The 19,765-nt window shown below is 30.5% G+C and overlaps 1 protein-coding gene across 1 annotated transcript; it reads left to right on the forward strand.

Annotated features, from left to right (window-relative positions):
• The first annotated feature begins 1,953 nt into the window (after positions 1-1,953).
• Positions 1,954-16,991, forward strand: LOC111700182 (G-protein coupled receptor daf-37). The gene is made up of 10 exons (XM_023471021.1): positions 1,954-2,043; positions 4,233-4,322; positions 5,823-5,908; positions 9,534-9,590; positions 9,747-9,854; positions 12,397-12,484; positions 13,589-13,665; positions 15,865-15,933; positions 16,239-16,347; positions 16,965-16,991. Exons 1-10 carry the CDS (start codon positions 1,954-1,956, stop codon positions 16,989-16,991), a joined length of 801 nt encoding a protein of 266 aa, XP_023326789.1.
• Positions 16,992-19,765: the final 2,774 nt, after the last annotated feature.

Here is a 19,765-nt window from a genome sequence, read left to right on the forward strand (position 1 = left end):
CTAGCGTTCCCCGAGGGTAACATTAACGCTAAAATAATTTTTTTCAAAAATGAATTTTATTTTAATTCCAAAAAAAATGTTCAAGTGTTTGGGTTTTCAGGCAGAAAGAAAATAATTATGAATTATTATGAAAGAAAATGTTACGTCGAACTAAAGTTTAAAATCTCATTTGAAACTTTAAAGCCGAGTTCTTGAAAAGATCAAAAATGTTTTAAATTTCTCACTTGTTTAAACTTCCTTTTCTCAAACTCTTAGATAAACTCAAAAGTGGAGGTGTAGCGATGGCACAAAGCCCTACAATAAATGTAACCTTCTCCTTCTGTCAAGTTTACGGTCCTCCAGGGGAATTTCAGTTTAGTCTATAAGTGGTTAAATTGTTTTGTTTTTTATATTTACCAAATCGATAAACAAACTGTGGTGTGGACAGGGTGACATGTTTAATTATATGTTTATGATTTATCATTAGATTACTGGTATGAATATCAAGTTGATATGTATTCAAGTCATTCAAGGCTTGAAAAATAAAGAAAATAAAGAAATAAAGAAAATAAAGTAATAAAGAAAATAAAAAAATAAAGAAAATAAAGAAATAAAGAAAATAAAGTAATAAAGGAAATAAAAAAATAAAGAAAATAAAGTAATAAAGAATAAAAAGAAAAGAAAAAAAGATAAAGAAAATAAAGAAAAAAGAAAATCATCAAGGGATTTATCTTCTTTAGTTTCTGAAACTGGACCAATTGCTCTCGTACCAGCCCGTCTAAACTATCTAGAAGGATACAGATGAGAACTAGATACCCAGAATACCAGATACTGCCCCATCCTGATATTGGAGACGCTGCTCTTGATAAACAGCTCTTCACATACCTGGTGCACCCAATTGCTCTCGTACCAGCCTGTCTACACTACCTAAAAGGATACAGAAGAAAACTAGGATACTCAGGATACCAGATGCTGCCTAATCCTGATATTGGAGAAGCTGCTCTTGACAGACAGCTCTTCACAAATCCGTTATTGAAGCAGCTGAAGAACAAGATGAACTTGAGACAGAGGACAATGATCGTTAGACAGCTCTTCACGGACCAGTTTTAAGTCCAGCAAATGAAGCAGCTAGGAATGCAGTGGAAGTATCTCAGATTGTAGGAACAGCTAACGTAGCAGAGACTCCTGGACCATCTCCAGTATTAGCTAGGATTACAGTATAAGATTCTCATGAACCAGAGCAGCTGACCAAGACAGTGGAGTTTGAGGAAGCTGCTCAGATGGATTGTGATCCGGAGCAGCAGAACGAGATATTTGAGGTTGAGGAAGCTGCTCAGACGAACACTAAGCTGGAGCAGCTGAACTACGGTTTCCTGGATACCATATAGAGCTGGTTAAACATGAACAACCTTATACAGATGTACTTTACCAATAAATTGTAAAGCTGATAAATCCCATTCATTTATACTCCGAGAGATATCTAGAGAAAGAATATTAAAGGGATCTATAAAAACGAAAGTACGAGGATTCAGAGTGAAATATTTGTGAACACCCTAACCATGGGAGCAAAGGATGGATCTCGAAATCCTTAGGATTTACATCTGGATTGAGATTGATTGAACCCATTAATCAGTAGACTGTTTTGCAAGTTCAAGAATAAGGAGACCTAGTCAAATTTAAAATATTCAAAGTTTTCTTCAAGAGTCTGCAAAATCGATCACCCCTAATGTGAAATGAAACAAACTGAATTTTTTCCCTAGAAAAAAATCTTACTACCGCCAATTGAATGTTTCTAAATGAAATACAAATATTTTATCTTGAAAATTGAATGTTCAAATCTCACCACCACTAACTAACAAGTAACAGAAGCAAACTAATGGTATTTTACAAAGGTAAAACATATAGTACTAAACCTCTGTTGGTCGAATATACCTATCTATCTATTTCGATCTAATCTAATTCATTTTCAGAAAAATGTTAAACATATCTTGTTACACTGACTGTTCTAGTATTAATACAACATCTTGCGAATTCTTTCCCCCACCAGATCCAGTCAATGATACAGTAAGCTCTAATTTTCTAATCTTCTAATCTTTTAATCTTCTAATCTTCTCATTTTCTCATTTTCTAATCTTCTAATTTTCTAATCTTCTAATCTTCTAATCTTTTAATCTTCTAATCTTCTCATTTTCAAATCTTCTAATCTTCTAATCTTCTAATCTTCTAATCTTCTAATCTTCTAATCTTCTAATCTTCTAATCTTCTAATCTTCTAATCTTCTAATCTTCTCATCTTCTAATCTTCTAATCTTTTCTTTAGTCCATTCTTGGATATTTTTACGAATTTAGATAAATAAATAATTTAATCATAAGCTTAAAAAAAGATTAAACTAAGCCTATTTTATCATAAAAACGTTTTGCTTGGTTAATGAATGAGTGTGCAAAACACTTAAGAATTTTAAGAATAAGAATTGGTTCTTAAGAACAAAACTGAACTGTTGAATTCTGGATTTCGATAAATGAAAATTCTTAAAATTTAATATTTCTTCCAAACATTTTTGAATTCAACTTAAATAAAGCTGTAAAAGAAGTTTTTCGTGAACTCTAATGGGACTGTTAAAGGGATAGCAAGCGAAATCTTAATGGGAGTGTTCGCGAAAAATAATCGCTTTTGATCGCTACTAATCTTACTTCTATCTGTTGCGTCTATAAGGAGAAAATGGTTAAACAAGATTTCCACCGAAGAACGCAGCGCCCTACATATTCAGAAAGTTGCAACATACGACTCGGGTTGTAAAAAAATCAATTTAACTTCAAACAAATTGTTCAGATATTACAATCCTTAATCATCGATAATTTTTCGACGCATTAGTATATTGTTGATTTGTCATAATATTTTTTTATTTTTTTTATGTACAATGCACCTAAAACACGGATTTTTTCCCCGCTAGGTGTCTCTGCCACGTGGAATCATTCAGAGCATCGAGAGCAGAAACACCTAGCGGTCAACTAATCGGTGGTTTAAGTGCATTGTATATAAAACAAACAAAAACATTATGAGCTATCAGCTATAAAAGAATGCTTCGAAAAATTATTGATGATTATAGGTTAAAATACCTGATTATTTGTTTGGAATTACATACATTTTTTACGATCCGAGTCGTTTGTTGCAACTTTCTGAATTTGTATGGACGCATATACGTTCTACGGCATGAGACGTTTTTAACAATATTCTCCTTTTAGACGCAACAGATAGAAATAAAATTAGTAGCGATCAAAAGCGATTACTTTTCGCCGTAGGCCTATACCCCCTTTCATTTTTCGCCAACAATCCCTTTAAGTAACCTTCCATGCAGATGGAATACCCAATTTAAAACCGATCCATTTAAATCTTTAACTGGTTATAGGCATAAACTGTGACTTTAAACATTAGTTTTCCTATTTCCCGGGAATATCATGGTTCAATTCCATTTTTTTTTAAATTTAATTGAAAATACTATTTTCTGCACCTTATAGAACTTAACAGAAATATTTCTTAAAGTTTCTGTAGATAAATAAGAATAAGTCCCTCGACCGTCATGCCATTGATCAGTCAAAGGTTAAAAGTATATTGTTTCAAATCGAACAAGCTCTACGCTACAAATGGAGGGTTACTTGAAATACCTTTAATTTAAATCTAAATGTGCTTTCATGCATCTCATTTTTAAATAAACTGACCACTTACTGGAACATTATAATTTATTGTATTACTAGGAATAGGATAAAGATAAAAGGTATAATAATCGATATATTTGCGATTGACTGAACACTTTTAATTTTTTTGTTTTCAGAAAAAAAATTTTGATTGAGAATTAGTAAACAGGATTTTTAGATAACTAAGATAACTTTTTGTTGGTAACTTTGTTTCTGAGTTTCATAAAAAAAATTGAGATACATTATTTTTATTGCATTCATCTTTTCTAGAATTGTTAAACTAGCTCGGGAACCCAGCTTTGCCCGGAGATTTCCATATTAAAGTCAACCCACTCAACTTTTTGATTTTAAACCGTGGTTCTACGGAGTTTCTCAACCGAAATTAGAGGCAAATCGGTCCAAGGATTTAAACTTTCAAAGTTATGATCGGATATCTAGACAATTAAACAAGCAAACGCCCTTCTATAGTATGTCGATATGCAAGAATATCTTGATCTTGACATAATGAAAATTTTAATTTTAAAAAGTTTTAGAAAATAGAAAATATTGTTTTCTATCTAGGCCGGACTTGGTGAAAATATCTACGACGAGGATGGTTGCTTTAATGTACAAGATTACTACACAGTGTACATGAAGATTACACATAAACAGGTAAATGTACTGTACTGCTGGAGTACGAATAATTACGAGGAAATCATCATGATTTGGGTTCTAATGGAGACACCCATGGACGTCTCGTTGGAAACCCCCAGATTCTCGTTGGAGACCCCCAGATTCTCGTTGGAGACCCCCAGATTTTTATTGCAGACCCCATATTTTACTTGGAAACCAGGATAATTTCGTTTGAGACCTTCATATTTTCATTTAAGACCCCTATATTTTCAATGTCTCTAATAACAATGTGGAACTCTCTCACAAAAATACGGGGTTCTGGGGGTCTTGAATGAAATAAATTTGGGGTCCCCAAAGAGAATCCAAAAAGAAATGTGCGGATTTAACGTTCTTTGAAAAACGAGTAATCGGTTTCAAATAAAGTGGCCGGAATTAATGGCATATGATTATAAAATTTGAGGTCCCCAACGAGAATCAAAAAAAAATGTGCGGATTTAACGTTCTTTGAAAAACGAGTGGTATATTTACATCTGAAAACGGTATGAATAAATCTTGAAATGAATATAAAATGGTTTTCAAATCCGATTAAATATATGAAAACTTTTTTCAATGAATTATTTAAAAACTTTTTTAAAATACCATTTAATTGCGATTGAAGTGGAAAGAAATAAATTTTTCTTTTCATAAAATATTTTTAAAATTACATTTTAAAAAGATACATTTTTTATAAGATTTGTTTGCTGCTTTCTAGACTACATATATAGAAGGAGAATGATTTGACTACATTAAACTACAACTTAAGAGAAACAGTATCAAGTGTCGAGAGTAAAATTATTTATTTATTCTTTCATATTTTCCAGTATCTGCTTGGTAACCCAGCTTTGTCTGGAAACTGAACTTTCTATAATCCTATTTAAGTCAACCAGTGCAAGTTGAAATATCAACACCAGATTTAGAATATTCCCGGGGCTCTACCGAGTTAACCAATCAAACTTTGACGCAAACCGGTCAAGGGTTTCCTGAGTTATGATTGGATATCCAACCAAACATCCTAAGAATAGATTTATTAACAATATCAGATAGGACACTAGATGTCGTATTTTCAAATATATGGGGTTTTGTTTACAATAACCCTGAGACAGAAGCCTAAAGGAGTTCCGCTAGAGGTAGTGTTAAATTACAAGACAGATAGAGAGCCTCTACTGCCTGCGCGGAACTCCTTTGGGCTTCTGCTTTAAGGTTATTGAGAACGAAAAACTCCTAAATCTTGAAAAGGCGACATTTATTGTACTTACTGTTATTGTTAATTAATCTTTGGCCATGAGAAAGTTAGCTTAAAATCTGTATATTGAAACATAATATTAAAAGCGTTATCATCCTTCTTTACTACTCGCAAACGGAATTAGTTACCATTGCGCAATAAAGTTAAACGAATTCCCCTAACATTTTAGTGACTGAGAAACCTGGCATATCATTATTATGCCTGATTTATGCCCCGCATCTTTTGTTGAAAATAATTAATGAATATTATTTATCTAGGTTTCCAAAATACTGTCTGTAATAATGATGGCGGCGGGAAGCATAGGGTTCATGGGTAATATACTCGCTATCTTTCTACTTTCAAGGTTAGTAGGTCTATCTATCTATCCATCTATCTAGATTTTTTTCTTCAATTTTGTTCAATATTTTGGTTAAAGAAATTTAGAAATTAAGTATTTTTAACAAAATTAAGTCTCTGTTGTTAGTAGGGTTGTTAATCGTTTTTGAAAACGATCGTTAAACGATCGTTTTATGTTTCATTTTTCAATCGTTTTCAAAAACTATAGTTTTATAGTTTTTGGAAAAAACGATCGGTTTTAAAAACGACCCACTCGTTTTGAAGTTTTAGAAAAAGAATCGCTAACGAAACGATCTTTTTTCAAAAAATGAAAACGTTACATCCCTAGTTGTGACCCATGGCTCAAGAGTATCATGAAGCACGTGATTAAGAAAATGGGGAAATTTCCTATTTTTAATCGTGACGAAATTGATGTAATTCTTAGATCATACAAATGTGACCAATGGTTTGACTTGCTTGCAAAATGTAAATGTAAATGCAAAAAAGTTCGCATATTTTAAACTTAACCAGGCCTCTTTATTCTTAAACTTGCAAAATAGAAATATGGTTAAAATAAATTACTTTGCAGTAGGTAAATATATTTTTTTTCATGGGGGGGGGGAGTAAAAATAGGCATAAAACGTGTAGAATTTTAAATTTTTTTGAAACTTTTCACCTCCAAGGTATTTTTTTTTCAAAACTTGAGAAAAGAATTTAAGAGGGTCTTGAAAGTTGATTTTTTACTTAAAATGTATATCCTGATTCCTACTTTGATTATAATTCTTTTTTTAGAAATCAGCCAACCGCCCACAAGGAGTTTGTGCATTAAGACATAAAAAATAAAGCGTTCAAATAAAAATTCGCAATCGTCGATGAGGTTCCGATCGATATAAAGCTCCCCAAAAAATAATTCAAAAAATTACATGTTTTATCTCATTTCTTGGAAATGTGTTTAATTCGTATTTGAAAGCGGATTTTGAAAGCACGAAATTTTTTACCGTTTTTTAGCCTTAGCTAATTCAATTTCTAATATTTTTAAAAATGGTTTTCGAATTTGAATTCAGCATTAAATTTTCAATAATATGACGAATAACAAGAAATATTGACGATTTTGACATTTTCTTATCGTCATATTTGTTTGGTCTTGATGAACGAACCCCCGTTGGCTCAGTTCCAATATTGATGATGCCTACTGTAAAGTGTATTATTGTGTATATGTATAGTACGTATAGTGTATGTGTATGGTAAATATGTATTCAATGTATATATATTTACAACGTATCTATATATATGTACATTTACAACTTATCTATATATATAAATATATATGCTTAAACTTATTTACTAACAAGTTAATTAAGTTTATTTGTCAACATTAAACAAGGTTATATGCTCAACCAACAAATACAATTTTATTTATATTATTTATCAATATATACAGGGTTAATCACAATTTTTAAAAATATATTATTCGAGGTTAATCACAATTTTTATAAATATATTAATACAAGGTTAATCACAATTTTTATAAATATATTTATGCAAGGTAAATCACAATTTTTATAAATATATTATTCGAGGTTAATCACAATTTTTATAAATATATTAATACAAGGTTAATCACAATTTTTATAAATATATTTATGCAAGGTAAATCACAATTTTTATAAATATATTAATACAAGGTTAATCACAATTTTTATAAATATATTTATACAGGGTTAATCACAATTTTATATATATATTTATTCAGGATTAATCACATTTTTATCAATATATTTATACAGGGTTAATCACAATTTTATCAATATACTTATGCAGGGTTAATCACAATTTTATAAATATATTCATACAGGTTTATTCACAATTTTTATCAATATATTTAAGTAGGGTAAATCACAATTTTATCAAAATATTTATGCAGGGTTAATCACAATTTTATCAATATATTTACACAGGGTTAATCACAATTTTATCAATATATTTTCACAGGGTTAATCACAATTTTATGAATATATTTATACAGGGTTAATCACAATTTTATCAATATATTTATGGAGGGTTAATCACAATTTTATTAACATATTTAAGCAGGGTTAATCACAATTTTATCAATTTATTTATGCAGGGTTAATCACAATTTTATAAATATATTCATACAGGGTTAATCACAATTTCATTAATATATATATATGCAGGGTAAATCACAATTTTATCAATATATATATGCAGGGTTAATCACAATTTTATAAATATATTTATACAGGGTTAATCACAATTTTTATCAATATATATACGCAGGGTTAATCACAATGTTATCAATATATTTATACAGGGTAAATCACAATGTTATCAATATATTTATGCAGGTTTAATCACAATTTTTATAAATATATTTATACAGGGTTAATCACAATTTTATCAATATATTTATGCAGGGTTAATTACAATTTTTTCAAGATATTTATCCTACAGGGTTAATCACAATTTTATCAATATATTTATGCAGGTTTAATCACAATTTTATCAATATATATATGCAGGGTTAATAACAATTTTATCAATATATATATATGCAGGGTAAATCACAATTTTATCAATATATTTATACAGGGTTAATCACAATTTTATCAATATATATATGCAGGGTTAATCACAACTTTATCAATATATTTATACAGGGTTAATCACAAATAATGAGATTTTAATGAAGACCAATAGTTCTTGAAATGTTATGATATTAAGGTGAAATTTTGTCTTCTGTAAGCATATTGTATCTATAATATATACTTTGCTTGTCTGGGTGTCTGTCTCCCTGCCTGTCTGTTTGTATCCAATAAACGTCAAAACGGCTGAACCGATTAGGCCAGTTGCTCAATGTACATTGTACATTGTACATTGTACGATGTGCATTATACGCTGTACAGTGTGCATTGTAAAGTGTGCATTGTACAGTGTACATTGTACAGTGTATATTGTACATTGTACAGTGTACATTGTACAGTTTACATTGTACAGTGTACATTGTACAGTGTACATTGTACAGTGTAAATTGTACAGTGTACATTTTACAATGTACATTGTACAGTGTTTGTTGTACCGTGTCCATTGTTCAGCGTACATTGTACAGTGTACATTGTACAGTGTCCATTGTACAGTGTATCCTTTACTGTATCCAGTGTATCTTGTGCATTGTACAGTATACTCTGTACAGCAAAACGTGTACCTTGTGCAGTGGAAAGTGTACACTGTGCCAAGCTCCTTACACAGTGCACCTTGTATTATTTTCCCTGACCATGTACACTGTATCCTGTACAGTACACCGTGTATCCTGTACTCTATGCAGTTTACAGTGTACCTTTTATTCTATAGCAAGGTGTTCATATTACTAAAATAATTATATAGCTCAAGATAAAAAGCATCATCTTTCTTTATACAGAATATCCTTTAGTTTTTCTTAACATTTATCTTCCTTTTTATCTTATTGAAAATAGGTATTATAATAGGACTTTTCTTTAACATATTGTACAGTTAGCTAAGGTAATATAATTTCTCAATTTCTGCAAGGGAAATGTGGAGTTTCATGTTGTTTAATTTTCAAGACAGAAATATAAAATTTTAAATTTAGTTTAAACGGAAATATTATGTTTCAGGACGGAAATGTGGAATTGCTTCAGCCAGATACTCATCTCAATGATTTGTTTCGACAGGTAAACATAGACCTTCCTTGTTTTTATGAAAATTAAAAAAACATTGAACAAAAATTCAATTTAGAATGATATTCACGCTTATTTTTATAAATCATTGATTTTTTTCTCGTTTTTTCAATGTAATTTTTTACTGGTTTTTATCGATTATTTTTTCAGCCTGCACATCATATTCTCCATCCTTGAAACTATCAGAAACAATTTTGAGGCATCTTATCCTGAACTCCTTCTTCAGGTCTTCCCTTACTTCCACTATCCACTACTCAGGTTAATAATCCCAACTATACTTCCACTATCCACTACTCAGGTTAATATTCACTACCATACTTCCACTATCCACTATTTAGGTTAATATTCACTACCATACTTCCACTATCCACTACTCAGGTTAATATTCACTACAATACTTCCACTATCTACTACTCAGGTTAATATTCACTACTATACTTCAGCTATCAACTACTCAGGTTAATATTTACTATCATACTTCCACTATCCACTTCTCTGGTTAATATTCACTACCATACTTCCACTATCCACTTCTCAGGTTAATATTCACTATCATACTTCCACTATCCACTACTTAGGATAATCCTTACAACCATACTTCCACTATCCACTACTCGGGATAATATTCACTACTATACTTCCACTATCCATTTCTACTTCCAATACTTCATATACGTTCACTATGATAAGTATGCATTAACTATTAAAGTGCTGCCAGGCCTTATATTTACCTTTCCAATCCGATTATACATTTTTATTAAGCTTGGATAAGATCGAAGACTTGAAAAAATTCACTTGATTTTCAATGTATTTAGCAACCTTTGTGTTTCTGATAATCCTAAATACAGTTTATAATTTTATATAGTGCGTCTTTTAATCGAAAAGAAGATTTCAGTTTTAACATTTACTTAATGTTTCTTAAGCTACTTATAGAAAATATTATAACCCATGGAACATTCTATTTTGGAAAATATATATTTTCATATCTACAAAATATAAGCAAACTGAAAAATATATTCGTAAATAAATATCTTACAATTAAAGCTATAATGGATATCTATCTTAGTTCTAATGAATAAGCAAGCCAACCCGTTACACATTGAGAGATGTAACTCCCCCCCCCCCCTTGGGTAACATATAATAGATCATTAATCCCTTAGATTAACCGTTTAGACCCAAAAGGCAGGAGGTAGTATTTGATCAGAGGAAAAATATTATATTGGTGGGCACAGACAGATGTATAACTGACCGGGAACGGGCAACACCGGGCACTTACGTCTTTACTTTATATATGACTGGCAAACATGACAGTTGAAAAGTTGTTATAATTTTATTTTATTTGTTACTAAACTAACAAGGTATTTAGTTATAATATATAAATTAAGTTCTGTTCTAACAATAAAGCTGAGTGTATTTATCAAAGAAAACAGTAACTTCGTAGGAGAAGGGGAATGGGGTAGGGGGGAGGAATGATATTATTTCCTCAAGGGGATTAATGTTTCCAAATTTATCTTAATATCTATATATATAAATTTGGTTTGTCTGTCTGTTTGTCTGGGTGTCTGTTTGTTTGTTTGAATCCAATAAAAGTCAAAACAGCTGAACCGATCGGGCCCAAATTTTTTGTGGGACATCACGTGACCACAGGGAAGTATTATGAATGATAAAAATTAAAAAAAATGTGTTTTAGATGTTTTTAATTTTGTAAAAAATTTAAATTCTTGAAAACCCGCGAAATTTTTTTTTTAAATCCGCAACATTTTTTTCTTCTTTGTTTTAAAATGTAAACAAAAAGAACATGTTCACAATTTAAAAAGAATATGGGCGCAAAGCGCCCTAAAAGCCTAGTATACATAGTATATATATGTGCTGACAGCTAGATAAGGAAAGTAAGAAAGAGCAGGATTGAAGTTAGTGAAGATCACCAATTAAGATATATTTTGAAACATTAATCCCCTAGAGGAAATAATATCATTTCTCCCCTCCCCCTCCCCTCTACCCCATTCTCCTTCTCCTAAGAAGATACTGTTTTCTTTGATAAATACACCTATCTTTATTGTTAGAACAGAACTTAACTTATATATTATAACTAAAACTAAATACTTGTATTGTTAGTTTAGCAAAAAATAAAAATAAAAATATAACAACTGTTCAATTATTATGTTTGCCAGTTATATTATCTATACTCGAGCTGTGCATCTCGTTTGCGGGTATTTTTGTTTGTCAATTATGATGCTATAAAGTTTTTTTAATTATAACTCGACATATTCAAAATACAAAATTGTTGTAAAAGATCAAATCATATCTATTTATGCAACTATCTTGTGTTGTCATGCGGGACAGCTGGATATACAAGTTTATTCAATTCAAGTTTCATCAAAATGTCCGATTTTTTATTAAAATCCGCGAAATAAAAAGAGAAACTTGCTCACCGGTATAAAATGTTACTTATTTGCCGCGGAACAAATCAGAAACTTTTTGTACCCACGATCATGAAATTGTGCGTTAAAACTAAAAACGCGTGATAAAAATTCTCTCAATTGAATAAAATTGTTTGTTATTCCCGAATATAAAACAATCTTTTTTATCATTTCGTGCTTAATTCTGATTAATCATTTGATGTATAATTTTTAAAGCTTTTACGGTAAGTTTTTCTTCCCTAAATATGAGAAAGCGATATGGCAATACTTTCAGATCGATCTAGAAATCATCAAGCTTAATCCTATCATTGTATTCACTAAAAGGAACACAATGATATTGTTCTAAAAGTGTTAATAAACCTTTATATATTTATATATAGGGTTACCCTCTGCGCCTCCATCTTCCTGCTGATAGGAACTGGAATAGAAAGATATCTGGCCGTGTGTAGACCACACCACTACCATTCGGTTAGTATAAAATAATTTTATAAATTTAAATTTAAATAAATCTTTAACAAATGATTAGAAGAGTAAATAAATTAGTGAACTCTATGGATTACTAGCTAGGGAACCCAGCTTTACCTGGAAACTATTTTTCTCGCCACTGAATATATTTTCCAAACACTAGAATAGTCCCATGATTCTACCGGATTCCCAAATCAAAATTTGAGGCAAATTGGTCAATTGGTCCATAAGTTATGATCGTACATACAAACAAACAAAAAGACAAAAACCAAAATAAACATCGATACTTTATTTATATGGATAATATATGTATTTATATATATCTAATTTTGACTACTGAGGATCGTCATAAGACGTGAAACATTATGTTTAGTATAATTTTTTTTTAATAAAGGAAATTATTTTTAAGAATGATTAAAGATTCCCAAGAAGTTGCTTCTCGTGTCTTTAATAAAATCTTAGAATTTTTATCTAAGGATTAACTTTTTTAACATTTTCTAATCATTTGATATTCTAATATTAAAACTATAAATAATTAACTATAATTTAACTATAGATTCTAATTAATTCAACGAATACTTTGAGTTTTCTCAAGAATAAATTAGAATGGTGAATCCTTGAAATTGCAGCAATTGAAATAACTTGGGGAAAAATTAGTCTCAAGCTAAAATACGACATGTCTTGAGATAAGTCGAGGATAACTTTTTTTAAGATTTAAATTGACAAAACTGAAAAAGTCTGGTTTAATTTTGAAGGGATTTATGATTATGTTCAAGAATAAATCGCGGCCAAAAGCCAAAGTTTTTATTTCAAAATTTTTAACTTGTAGTTTTTCGCTTGATTTTGTTCTAACGTAAAGTTTTGGTGAACAAACCATTAATGGTTTAATTCATTGAAACTAAATGTTTCTGTCAAAACCAGCTTGGTTTCTGTTAAAACTAGCTTGGTTACTGTTAAAACTAGCTTGGTTTCTGTTAAAACTAGCTTGCTATCTGTTAAAACTGGCTTGGTTTCTGTTAAAACTACCTTGGTATCTGTTAAAACTAGCTTGATTAATTATTACAATTAATCTTTTTTTTATTATCTATTGTCAATTTTATTTTTAAGGTTCAAGATCAGAGCCTGCGTTCCCTAAACTATATTCTACCAAGTATACTTGCGGCCATAGTAATAAATATACCCAGGTACTACATAATCTGTATTCTGTATTCTGCATCCTGTATCCTGTATTCTGTATTCTGTATTCTGTATTCAGTATTCTGTATTCTGTATTCTTTATTCAGTATTCTGTATTCTGTATTCTGTATTCTGTATTCTGTATTCTGTATTCTGTATTCTGTATTCTTTATTCTGTATTCTGTGTTCTGTATTCTGTATTCTGTATTCTGTATTATGTATTATGTATTCTGTATTCTTATTCTGTATTCTGTATTCTGTATTTTGTATTCTGTATTCTGTATTCTGTATTCAGTATTCTGTATTCTGTATTCTGTATTCTGTATTCTGTATTCTGTTTTCATTCTTATTCTGTATTCTGTATTCTGTATTTTGTATTCTGTATTCTGTATTCTGTATTCAGTATTCTGTATTCTGTATTCTGTATTCTGTATTCTGTATTCTGTTTTCTGTATTCTGTATTCTGTATTCTGTATTCTGTATTCTGTATTCTGTATTCTGTATTCTGTATTCTGTGTTCTGTATTCTGTATTCTGTATTTTGTATTCTGTATTCTGTATTCTGTATTCCAAGAGTTCGAAACTTTTTTTTCATTTTCTTTTTTACATTCAAATACAGGGTTACCCACACAGGATGAGTCTTTAATGACGATCTAAATCTGTATAGGTTTGTTGATCAAAAAATAAAACATTTCAATCTGTCTTGAACATAGTTTAACATTGGTTTACAAAATTAATGTGCAAAGCAAGAGAAAAATTTATAGCTGCATGCAGAGTTCAACTCAAGAAAAACACAAATTTCGCAAAGTTTCATGTTTACATTTTACTTGTTGTTATTTTTATATTATCAGCTACTTGAGGCAATAGAGTTATTGTTGAGCCTCTTGTGCTGATACACAAACATGTGTATTGTGAATCCATTGTATTATTTATTGAATTATTGACATGTTGTCACTGTATTATCTTCATGTTTACTGTGTATTCAATATTATGTATATTCTTTATGAACCGTCCAGCTATTTTTTTTTTGTTCCAAACCAAACCAAATAATCTTTAGTTAAACCAACCAAACCAAATAATCTGTAGTTAAACCAACCAAACCAAATAATCTGTAGTTAAACCAACCAAACCAAATAATCTTTAGTTAAACCAAACAAACCAAATATTCTGTATTTTAACCAACCAAACCAAATAATCTGTAGTTTAACCAACCAAACCAAATAATAATATTTTATCCAACCAAACCAAATAATCTTTATTTTATCCAACCAAACCAAATAATCTGTATTTTATCAAACCAAACCAAATAATCTTTATTCTATCTAACAAAACCAAATAATTTGTATTTTATCCAACCAAACCAAATAATCTGTATTTTATCTAACCAAACCAAATAATTTGTATTTTATCCAACCAAACCAAATAATCTGTATTTCATCTAACCAAACCAAATAATTTGTATTTTATCCAACCAAACCAAATAATCTGTATTTTATCCAACCAAACAAGATAATCTGTATTTTATCCAACCAAACCAAATAATAATATTTTATCCAACCAAACCAAATAATCTTATCATATCATTATCCAACCAAACAAGATAATCTGTATTTTATCCAACCGACCAAATATCTCATCTTGAACGGCTCAAGATATAAATTGAACGGAAATATAGAAAATAAAATTGAAAATAGAAATTGTGTAAAATCCAATATTTGCTTTTAGCATTTCACCTTTGATCCATTATACAGCTACAAAATATATTTGTAATAAATATATTTGTGATAAATATATCGACTGTTATAAAATAAAGAATATAACTCCGGGTTCAGAAAGGAATCAAAACATTCAGACATTGAAGAAACCATTTTGATATTGGTAAAGATAAAAAGAATTTAAATCAATTTAAATACTGTGGTAGGCGATTATATCAATATAATGAAGACGACATTTTTATATAAGTTTTATTTGTTAACAAGCTTTTTTCGAATAACAGGTTTACAAGTAATTAAAGAGAAGCTTTTCTAATTGAAAGCTTCTCTTTGTTTCCATGTTTTTGTGTATCCATGCTGTTTAAAAGCTTGATAAAAATCAAAATTTAAATCAAGAGTAGTCTTCATTATATCGATGTAATCGCCTACCACTGTATAAAAACATGTTTAAATATTGAGGGGAATTAGTTTTTTAATATCTTATTTTTTCCTTTAGGCTGTTTGATATTGAAGTTGTAACAAACTGCGTGGATCATACCAGCTGTGGGTGTGATCGGTCAGAGTGGTAAGTTGATGTTTATGTTGAAGACTTTGATGCTGTTGATGTTGATGTTGATGTTGATGTTGATGTTGAAGATTTTGATGTTGATGTTGATATTAAATATTTTGATGATGTTGATGTTGATGCTGATGTTGAAGATTGTGATGCTGTTGATCTTTAAGATTTTCATAAAATTGATATTGATGATCGTGATGCTGTTGATGATATTGATGTTGATGTTGAAGATTTCGATGATGATACTGTTGTTGTTGATTGTTGAAGATTCAACCCATGTTGATGTTGATGTTGATGTTGATGTTGATGTTTAGGATAAGTGTTCGGCCAACAAAGCTCCGAAAAAGCTGGAACTACACTGTATACTTCCATACCTGGACCTGGAACCTAGTAACTGGTAATCCTTTGGTTGGGATCAGTTTGGTTCAGTTTGGTTCAGTTTGTTTGAGTTTGGTTCAGTTTGGTTCAGTTTGGTTCAGTTTGTTTAAGTTGTTTCAGTTTGGTTTGCTTTGCTTTGGTTCAGTTTGGTTCAGTTTGATTTAGTTTGGTTTGGTTTGGTTCGGGTTTCATTTCTTCTTCTTTGGTTAGATTTCATATGGTTTTTGTTAGATTTTTGGTAATTAACTAATTTTTGCCCGGATGTTTAAATCTTAGAAATCGATGTTTTCTCATAGTGACACTTGTATCACTATTACATTGATCAGATATATAAATACTAGTATTTTTACAACTATTAGGAAAGTAAATACTAGTATCTATGTAATATATGCTGTTTGAATATATAAAATGCGTTATACGATGTCTAAGGATCTAACTGCGTTAATCCTTAACTACGTAAAACTTGCAATACGATTCTACTAGCTACGTAATGTAATTAGATTATATCCCTGGCGTAATATTGTGAAATATGTATTGGAACTTACATGTAACAGAGAGATTTAGAAATAGACATTAGTTTTAATCAGAACTCCACTTTGATTACAGTGGAGAGTAATTTGGTTTTGTTGAAACATATGAATTGAGATCATACCTTGTTATAGGGTAAAGGTCGATTAAGAACTGGATAAGTAGCCAATGCTTGCGTCTTTGTGTGGCATTTAGAGTTAGAGAAGGGCTGGATAAGTAGCCTATGCTTGTGTCCTTGTGTGGCATTTAGAGTCTGAGTGGTAGCTAGATTGATAACCTACGCTTGTGTCCCTCATTTAGAGCCAGGTAGGTTGTGTCCTGGTTGAATTGGATAGCATACTGGTTGTGCCTGGACTGATACAGTTTGTGGGACGAACTTTTAAGAGTACTGCATTTACTACATCTATACTAGGAACCAAAATACCACTATCTATACAACTATTAGGAACCTAAATACTAGTATCTATACAACTATTAGGAACCTAAACACTAGTATCTATAAATAACTATTAGGAACCTAAATACTAGTATCTCTATTAGTAACCTAAATACTACTATCTATACAGCTATTAGGAGCCTGTATACCACTATCTATACAACTATTAGGAATCTAAATACTAGTATCTATACAACTATTAGGAACCTATACACTAGTATCAATACAATTATTAGGAACCTAAATACTAGTATCAATACAACTATTAGGAACCTATACACTAGTATCAATACAACTATTAGGGACCTATATACTAGTATCAATACAATTATTAGGAACCTAAATACTAGTATCTATACAATTATTAGGAACCTAAATACTAGTATCTATACAATTATTAGGAACCTATATACTAGTATCAATACAATTATTAGGAACCTAAATACTAGTATCAATACAACTATTAGGAAAACCCCACTCAACCTCAAAGAATCCAGAATAGCCATACCATGGTATAGTTTGCGTCTTTTGAAGTTTAAAGATATTAGTATTCAGGTTTTCAACCTGTATTCTTTCAGCCAACATATTTAATTTCTTTTCCTTCAAGGAAAAATGTCTCTTTTACAAGAACGTGTTCTATACCAGTACGTTATTATCTTTTATGTAAAATTATTTTTAGATACATGGGTTCTCATTAAATAAGGAATAAATCGACAACCTTATAACTAAAATTTTGTTTTCAAGCTTTTAACATACCGTTAATTCTAAACTTTCTCAAACTTAAAATAGATATTTTTTTTTCAAGCTTTCTAAAGTAATTGATTCTAAATTTGAATCATTTAATTCACATGAATTCTAACCTTTTTCAAGTTTTTGATAGACATTAATTCAAACCTTTTTTAATACTTTTAATAGACCTGAGGCCGAATTTAAAGAATTTGAGCTGCGGTTTAAATTTAAGCCGCGGCTCATTCATTAAATTCGGACACTGACATTTAACCTTTTTTAAGATTGCAATTTCAAAGAAGAAATCAATGCTTATGGCTGCAGGGTTACCCCTCTAGAATGAGACTGTAAGAAAGACATGAAACTAATTTAAGGCTCAACAAGATCTTCTGTCTTAACTATAGTCGTTTAATGGAATATTTGATGATTTGGCCCAAAAGGAATCAAGTTGAGAGTTGCCGGAGAACATGATTATTAGGAAACAGACAGTATACTTGCCGTACAGTCGTCTCTGAAGTCTCATCCTTTGTGGGTAACAATGTATACTGTATATCTTTGTTTTCCTGCAAAGCAAAGTGTACTGCAGTATCTCGGAGAAATATAAACAAACTCAGTGATGCTCAGAAAATAGCAGTACAATTTTATGTAAACAATATATGGTAGTTCTTGGTGAATCTTAATTGTATTGTATTGTACAAATGTACATAAGGGTTTTTCCACAAAGGATGCGTCGGTAAAGACGACCTGAAACTCTTTACATATGACGATTCCAAGGTTCTTTTTTTTTAAATATATAGTCTTTTAATGGCTTAAATTATAAATGGGCAAAGAAAGAAACAAAGTTACAGTTGCAGGGATCATGAATATAAATTCCGTACAGTCGTCTTTGAAGTCTTATTCTTTGTGTGTCACCCTGTATGAAATGTATATAGTAGGCTCAGAATTCTCATCACTATGGAGAACTGCTGTTGATGTATCTTATATATATACATATCAACTATTATTTCCAATCAGCTTAATATAATCCTGATCGTCTTATCTTGTCTATTGTACATATACCTCAGAGCCAGTTCTCTCCATAATAATGTTTGAACAGTGGTCGTGAAGTTCACGTACTTTAGGGGACGATAGTTTGGCCGCCAGATGTCTCACGTAAAATTCTTATCTGATAGATAGATAATTCATACGAGAGACATCTGGCGGCCAAACTATCGTCCCCTAAAGTACGTGAACTACACGACCACTATCTATAGAGAGAACGAACTCAGTTCTATAAATACAGGGATACCCACAAAACATGAGACTTTAAGGACAAATAAATAAGACTGAATGAATTCTGTTCAGTCGTCTTTGAAGTTTCATTCTTTGTGGAAAACGTTGTTTAAACAAATAAAAATACAAGAATTAAAGGAATATATGTACAAAAACCTTAAACTAAAATTTAACCAAAAGTTATAAAGTACATCTTTGCGCACATTTCAAACATTCAGGGTTCTTTCTGTATCTTCCTTGCTAAGAGTATACTTTACTCTTGGTGAAATCTCTTGAATTTATTAAGTTGATTAACTTCTACAGAATCTACCTTTTACACTTTTCATCAAATTTAGTTCAAAATTAGGGGAAATTTTCTCAAAGTTTAAAATATTAGGAAAGTTTTCAAAAAGTTGTCGCAATGTTAGTAAACGTATAGATGTCCTTGATCAGACAAGCGATAAAGGAGATAAAAACTGAACCGTTTAAGGTCAAAAAAGATACAATTATTTTGAAGATTAT

This window comes from Eurytemora carolleeae, unplaced genomic scaffold (genome assembly GCF_000591075.1).
Source record: "Eurytemora carolleeae unplaced genomic scaffold, Eaff_2.0 scaffold378, whole genome shotgun sequence".
Classification (NCBI taxonomy): Eukaryota; Metazoa; Arthropoda; class Copepoda; order Calanoida; family Temoridae; genus Eurytemora; species Eurytemora carolleeae.